Consider the following 7,451-nt stretch of genomic DNA (forward strand, 5'->3'; position numbering starts at 1 on the left):
AGCCTGTATCAGTTAGAGCAATGTTTCTCATGGTGGGAGTTTGCTTCTCCCATAGCCTGCTGCTGAGGCTGTATTTGCGTCTGAGTGGCTTCCTGCTGGGCCCGTGTGTTCTGAATCAAGGCTCTCACAACCCCCACTATGCTACCTGCAGAGGCTTCTACTGCTTTGTCTTAGAACATGGAAAAATGGGTGCTGGCCATTTAAATCTCAGTTCTGCTTCCAACTAGCTTTAGTGGCCCTCATCTGAGTACCAAATTTGATATAAGTGTAGCCGGGAGCAGACTGCGGTTATCCGACTTTGCAGACTTGTCTTTTCTGTTCCAAATTGCTCCTGTGTCCCCCTAATGCTAGACTTGGATCACTGACCTCACCTTTTTGTGAGTACAGAGAAAAGCATTGTGGGAACTGTAGTCTTCTGAATAGGCATCACTGAAGTGCAGAAATGAACATGAACTACATCTCCCAGCAAGCCATTTGGGGGAAAAAATGTGGGAGAGACTATAAAGGGATCTGTCGACTAGGCCCGCGCTCTCTTGCTTCCTGGATTCCACCATGTAAGTATGCCACTGTGTGAGGGGAACGCGGACTACCACGCGATGCACAGCCTATAGCTCCAGCCCTAGACATTGTCCACTTCCTGAAGACAAATTGCAGCAGTGCTAAACACCATGGAATTGGCCAGTTCAGCAGACCGTTCGCCATCTCTGCCCATCTGCAGCAAGAAGAATAGTTTGATCATGCCCCAGTGGGAAACTGCCGAACGCTGTCAGGATTGGTGAGGCGGCCTTTGCCCACAGATTCTATTATTTTTCACACATATCACATTCTGGACACCTTGCACAGACAACTTATACCTGGATCACATAGAGGTTTGCTATGACAGAGCCAGCTATCTTGTTCATCGTCACTTTACCACAGGAATCCTTGTTTATGAGCTCCAACTTGCCGGTGAAGATAGTGCAAAGCCTTGCTGATAGAACATCATTGTTATTGCTGTTAAAGAGGACACGTCCTTGGTATAATACATTGTCTCTCATTAGGATTAAAGATATTATAGGCCAGCCCGGGGTTCCCCTTTAAGTCATAAACATTTCCTCAATACAATCACCAGCTTCCTTTAAGAGACTCATTGTGTGACTGTGTATAAAAGAATTGGCAAAAATTGTCACTCTCTAGACGTGCAAAGCTGGTAGAGGCATTCCCAAAAAGCCTTGCAGCTGTAATTGCAGTGAAGGGTGGTTCTACAAATTGTTGACTCGGGGAGGCTGAATTCAAATGCACGCCACACTTTTCACATATTTATTTGTAAAAAAATTGGAAAACTATTTATCATTTTCTTTCCACTTCACAATTATCTGCCACTTTGTGTTGGTCTATCCCATAAAACCCCCCTATTTTTTTTTTACGTTTTTGGTTGTATCATTACAAAATGTGGAAAATTTTAAAGGGGTATGAATACTTTTTCAAGGCACTGTATTACAACATCCTATCATAAGGGCTGTTCACTCCTGTCCAGTCAGGAGTGAACTATTGTGCTTGCTATTGGCAAAACAAGGACCCAAGAATGGATATTCCCTCCTTCCCAAAGTTCTAAAAAGCTTCAGAGCTCCAGGACCCACAATTCCAGAAATTGGAATTGAGTAATATATTTGTTTACAAAGGGGTTCAACTTACAGGTTAGTAACTACAGTCTAATTAGGCAAATGTCACTTTTTAATCACGTCTGGCAAAAATAATGTTCTAAATGCCACATGCCTTAAGTGCAAAAGCCCAAGACAATATTTCAGAAAGCTGCAGCTCACCAATTCTTAGATGAGATGGTTGCACTAGTATTCTTTTTTTTCATTATTTTTCTCCTGATATTTCAGCAAATAATATACTTCCTGTCCTAAGGTGACTATGCTCACTCAAGTCCACTGTGGATGTTTCTTACCCAGGCCTGATTCCGAAATATGTCTTCCTTTTTTCATCTTTATTAGAATTGGGGTGAAATAAGTAGTTTATAAGATAGAAGATAACATTATTTGTGATTTCAGTTTGGCTCACAGGAAGTGACAGGGGCGCTCTAGTTCCTTGGAGGATCATCGGGTATTTTCTGTACTTCTTAAGAATGTTCATAGTCTGAAAAATTACAACTAATGCTGCCCCCACAATTAAGGATTGCAATGAGTTTAGATATTCTTCAAATTAGCATATAACCATGTTGTACTTTTAACACTGACAAAAAGTAAAATAAATATAATTAGATATTAATGAGGTTGATTAAACATCATGCAGAAACGTATAGCTGAATGTTAAAAAGTAGAGTAATAGAAGTAGAGTAATAGTAGTAGAGTAATGCTTTAACAATGAAAATTTTTATTTTTGCTTTACTTACCTGTAAACTTTGAAGTCCTCCAAAAGCAGTGAAGAGTAATAAAAATCCAAAGGATACAACAAGAACGTTTTTAAGGTACTTATCCATTCCAATACTTAGGCTAAAGTAAGATCAATTCAATTTTCTTATGTTTTGTTAGCATATATATGCAGTTTGTATTTTTTGATCTGGAAGGCAGCAAATGTTATCTGTAAGACTCTGATCTTTTAAACGTTATTAATCCTACAATGTTATTTTATAAATGGTTACTCATTCACTCGATGAACTGCAATAGCGAGCAAAAGGGCAGCTTTTATTAGGTCATAAAGGATAAAATATCTTCATTACAAATTACGTAAAAAAAAATAAAATATTGATGGCCTTTGAAAAGGGCAGTGAACCCCTTACTTTATTCAGGCTTACCTTCCCTCTTGTCTTTTTTTTTCTCCCTAACTTTATTCTTTTTCTTGTTTTTCTTTCCTTTTTTCTCCTTCTTACTGCCCCCAGGTAAAATGTTGTTACATTCTGTCATTCTACCTGAATATGCTGTCATTACATGCAATGAATACTGATTATATACTGTTTGTACTTTTTGCTTTTTTTTGTACAAGTTGCATTTCACTTGTAATTGTGACAAATGTTTTCTTATTTGTCAAGCTATACAGCTGTCTATTTATTTTCTTAAAGAAAACTTTTTCAATTGAACAAGAAAGTAGGGTAGTGATTGGCAGTGTGTTAACAAAGTTTCTTCATTATTTCAGGAGACAGGTTAAGTGTATTTCGGGAAACAGGTCAAGTGTTTTTAATATATCTTTACTAAACAATATGTCTGTAATGCTTGTTCTATGAAAAATATGATGAAATACAAAGCAATACAAAAAATACATGCATGTACTATTTATGCTAGTTATCCTAACTAGAAACTGGAAATTGACAAGAATAAACAAAAATACTCAGCTCAGGTCAGAATTGGTCAGCTTGGTACACCATTCCATTATCTAAATAGAATGTTTTAAAGCCTGTCTAAACCCAGTAGCAAAATAGTAATTTATTGTAGCTTAAAATGTGATGTCTGCATTTGTTTTCAAGTACAGAACAAAATTAAATTGTCAAAATACTTACTATAAAATTTTTCTTTTCAGGTGTTCCTATCCATGGCAGTATATCACACCTCTTTGCCTTCAGAACCAATTTAAATTTATAAAAGAATACCCTACAAGGGGCGGACTGACAACTCATGGGGCCCCCGGGCAATAGGAGATCATGGGGCCCCCCTGTGTCCCTGCCACCCTGCCCACATTACATACATTGGTCTCTACCCCTTTAGCTGCAGAGCTAGCAGCTGAGGATGTACACATGCTGTGGCAAGAATTATGCCCCCTGTTGCTTTTGGTGGGTGATCATGACCCAATCAAGTGAATAGGGCCACTCTGCAAACACCAAGCAACCATGTGTAATACATGCAGTAGCAGCATGCTAGTGTGGGATCCAAGAGGTTAAAGCAGGTTATGTGATGAGGCAATACAACGCCTCCTTATAGCCTGCTTTAGCCACTTGCTCGCTGTACGGCATAAAGTTGCACAACCTTTGCAGAGCAGCCCCATGCCAAGCGTGACAGGGTGTATAATTTCTGCTGAGGCTGCAACATGTGTACACCCCTGGACCTCTAGGATGGGGGCAGAGAGGGACCCATGGGATGGGGTTAGAGAGGGGCTCCTGGGATGGGAGCAGAGAGGGGCCCCTGGGATGGGGGCAGAGAGGGATCCCTGGGATGGGGCAGAGAGGGGCCCCTGGGATGGGGGCAGAGAGGGGTCCCTGGGATGGGAGCAGAGAGGGACCCCTGGGATGGGAGCAGAGAGGGATCCCTGGGATGGGAGCAGAGAGGGATCCCTGGGATGGGAGCAGAGAGGGATCACTGAGATGGGAGCAGAGAGGGATGCCTGGGATGGGGGCAGAGAGGGGCCCCTGAGATGGGGGCAGAGAGGGGAAAGTGGCAACTCTTTGCTTTGGGGAAGGGGGGTCGGTTTTGAAATCCCCCCTACTAACACATGTCCTCTTCCCTCAAAGACCCCCCAGCACATTTTTTCTTATACCCCCCCTCCATGTATTACCTGCCCCCAACCCCCTCCCCTATCCACAAACTATACACAGACCCTCAGAATCAGTGCGGCTCCTGCAGTGTAAGATCTCTTTTCCCCGGCTCCTCCCCCTCCTCTCTGTGTACTGTGGAGCCAAGGAGGAGAATCCTCAGTGAGTTGTGTTCAGGCTCAGGAGGGAGAGATGTCGGCTCAGCTGCCACAAAGGGGAATCACTGCCCAGACATAGAAGATATCCTGACTCACTGCCCGACACTAGCGAGCCCCTGTCAGCCTAGTAACCGGAGCTCAGTGCTGGGACTTGTTCCGGCATTTGGCTCTGGGATAAGAAGAGATTGAGACGGACAGGGGGAGTCTCATGGGGCCCCCTGCTGGTCCACCGGGCACTCGGATGGCACCCGAGTGCCCTAATGGTCAGTCCGCCCCTGTACCCTACCATTCTGAATAATATTATAGACCAAGAGAGGAAATGTATGCTCCCATGGATAGGCACAAGAAAAGGTATGTATTTAGACAATTTTGTGGTTTTCTTGGTGCCTTACATGGCAGCAGATTAATCATAAATAACTAGCTGACAGCGGGAGTAAAGCTGTTATTTATTAATATAAAAAAACTGAGTAATGGAGAATCCATCTTCTGAATTCTACAGTTGTCAATACAACCTGGTTTACACTGTAGTGTTTGATGCATGTGCGAATTGATGAGCAATTGTTCGCTTGCTGATTGTCTCGAGGAAGACTTGCACTTGTGCAACCCATGAAGTGCAAATTGACTTCATGTAATGGGCCCTCACCACTGATGGAAAATTTTGCTCAAAAGCCCTGTGGATGAGCCTTGCAATCCATGAAGCTAGGGTTCATCTCTGAGTGGCATCTCTGCCCCTATCTCTGCCACAAAGAAGCACGAACAACCTCTCTGAAGGAAGCTGCAAAGAGGTAGAACCTCTTAAATCTCACAGAATCTAGTTTATGTAACTCTTTGATGGAAAATCTTGTTAACATCTACTTGATGATATGAAGATGCCACGTGGGGAATGAACTGCTAAATGGGTCTCAGAACACTGCTCTATCAGGGAAGTAGGCAGTGTACAGTTATTTGCCTTCCAGAGCCTACAGTTGTGAAACTCATCCCCCTAAAGTAATTGTAATTAGGAAAATGGTTTTGAGAGTGATCTATCACAACAGATCTCAGTGAATTCAAAACATTTTCATTTAAGTATGTCCTAAAGTAACAATAAAAAAAAACAATAGGACAATAAATCCCACTTAAGAAAGAGTGGGAGGGGGAGAATGAGAGACAGACAGATAGATCGACAGATAAATAGACAGACAGATTGATACTGGGTGGGAGGGGAAGAATGAGAGACAGACAGACATTGGGTGGGATAGATAGATAGATAGATAGATAGATAGATAGATAGATAGATAGATAGATAGATAGATAGATAGAGTCACGTACCTGGTCGGAGTCTGAAGTGACGAGGTCAGCCTCTCTTGTATCTCCAACCCGGGTCCCGCTGAGGATGGAGACAGAAGGACAAGGCAAAGGAGGAACATGAGTGCCTGCAGATGTAGCCCTGGAAGCTTGAGACAGAAGATGTGACTTTGGGAATGCAGGAAGTCGCAGCAGCTCGCAGGAACAGAGTAGCAGAAATTCGGCAGGCAGCTTGGAGCCAAACAGGAGACAGAAGTGAAGTCACAGGAATAGCCAGGTTCGGAAGCAGGCGGGCACCGAGGTACCAAATTATCAGGCAGGAGCAGAGTCAAATGGGAAGCCGGAATCTGTAAGGAACCATTAATCGGAGGTGTGGGAGAGTCCAGAAGCAAAGTCAGAGAAAGCCAGGGGTTCAGCAACGGATATCAGGCAGGCAAAGGCAGGAATCACAGGGTACGGGTACAGAAACAGCTGAAGATCGGTCAGCATTTGTTACAAGTCAGTGCGCCCCTTAAATAGGCCATCTGGCCCAAAAAAGGGCGCGGGTGCGCTCCTACGAACGCGCATGTTGGCGCTTCTGTCATCTGTAAAGTCCCTTATGTGCACATGCGTGCGCTAGTGCTCCCAGAGCACGAAAGCAGTTCTCTTACAGATAGATATTGGGTGGGAGGGGGAGAATGAGAGATAGACAGACAGATAAATATACAGACAGAAAGATAGGCAGATACATATACAGACAGGTAGATAGATAGATAGATAGATAGATAGATAGATAGATAGATAGATAGATAGATAGATAGATAGATAGATAGATAGATAGATAGATAGATAGATAGATATTGGGTGGGGGGATGAGAGCTAGATACAGACATATAGACAGACAGACAGACAGACAGATATTGGGTGGGAGGGGGAGAATGAGAGAGAGAGAGAGATAGACAGACAGATATTGGGTGGGAGAGGAAGAAAGAGACAGACAGACAGACAGATATTGGGTGGGAGGGGAAGAAAGAGACAGACAGACAGATAGACAGACAGATATTGGGTGTGAGGGGGAGAATGAGAGAGAGAGAGGGATAGACAAACAGATAATGGATGGGAGGGGGAATGAAAGAGAGAGAGATAGACAGACAGACAGATATTGGGTGGGAGGGGGAGAATGAGAGATAGAAAGATAGATAGATAGATATTGGGTGGGAGGGGGAGAATGAGAGAGAGAGAGAGAGAGAGAGAGAGAGAGAGAGAGAGGGAGAGAGAGAGAGACAGACAGACAGACAGACATTGGGCGGGAGGGGGAGAATGAGAGATAGATAGATAGAAAGGACAGACAGATATTGGGTGGGAGGGGGAGAATGAGAGAGAGAGAGAGAGAGAGAGAGAGAGAGAGAGAGAGAGAGAACAGACAGATATTGAGTGGGAGGGGAAAAGGGGAAAATGAGAGATAGATAGATAGATATTGGGTGGGAGGGGAGAATGAGAGAGAGAGTTAGACAGATAGACAGACAGATATTGGGTGGGAGGAGGAGAATGAGAGATAGATAGAAGGAAAAGTAGATAGATAGATA

The 7,451-nt window shown here is 43.4% G+C and overlaps 1 protein-coding gene across 2 annotated transcripts in view; it reads right to left on the reverse strand.

Moving 5' to 3' along the window:
- UNC93A (unc-93 homolog A) overlaps positions 1-2,628 on the reverse strand; it is a 975,902-nt gene extending 973,274 nt beyond the window's left edge. The window contains exon 1 of one of the 2 annotated variants that reach the window (XM_073627620.1): positions 2,378-2,628. In XM_073627620.1, coding sequence (XP_073483721.1) covers positions 2,378-2,464 — 87 coding nt within the window. In that variant the 5' untranslated portion in view covers positions 2,465-2,628. The remainder of the gene's footprint in view (positions 1-2,377) is intronic. The other variant, XM_073627619.1, reaches the window with a different exon arrangement.
- Positions 2,629-7,451: the final 4,823 nt, after the last annotated feature.

This window comes from Aquarana catesbeiana, linkage group LG04, assembly GCF_042186555.1.
Source record: "Aquarana catesbeiana isolate 2022-GZ linkage group LG04, ASM4218655v1, whole genome shotgun sequence".
NCBI classification, from domain to species: Eukaryota; Metazoa; Chordata; class Amphibia; order Anura; family Ranidae; genus Aquarana; species Aquarana catesbeiana.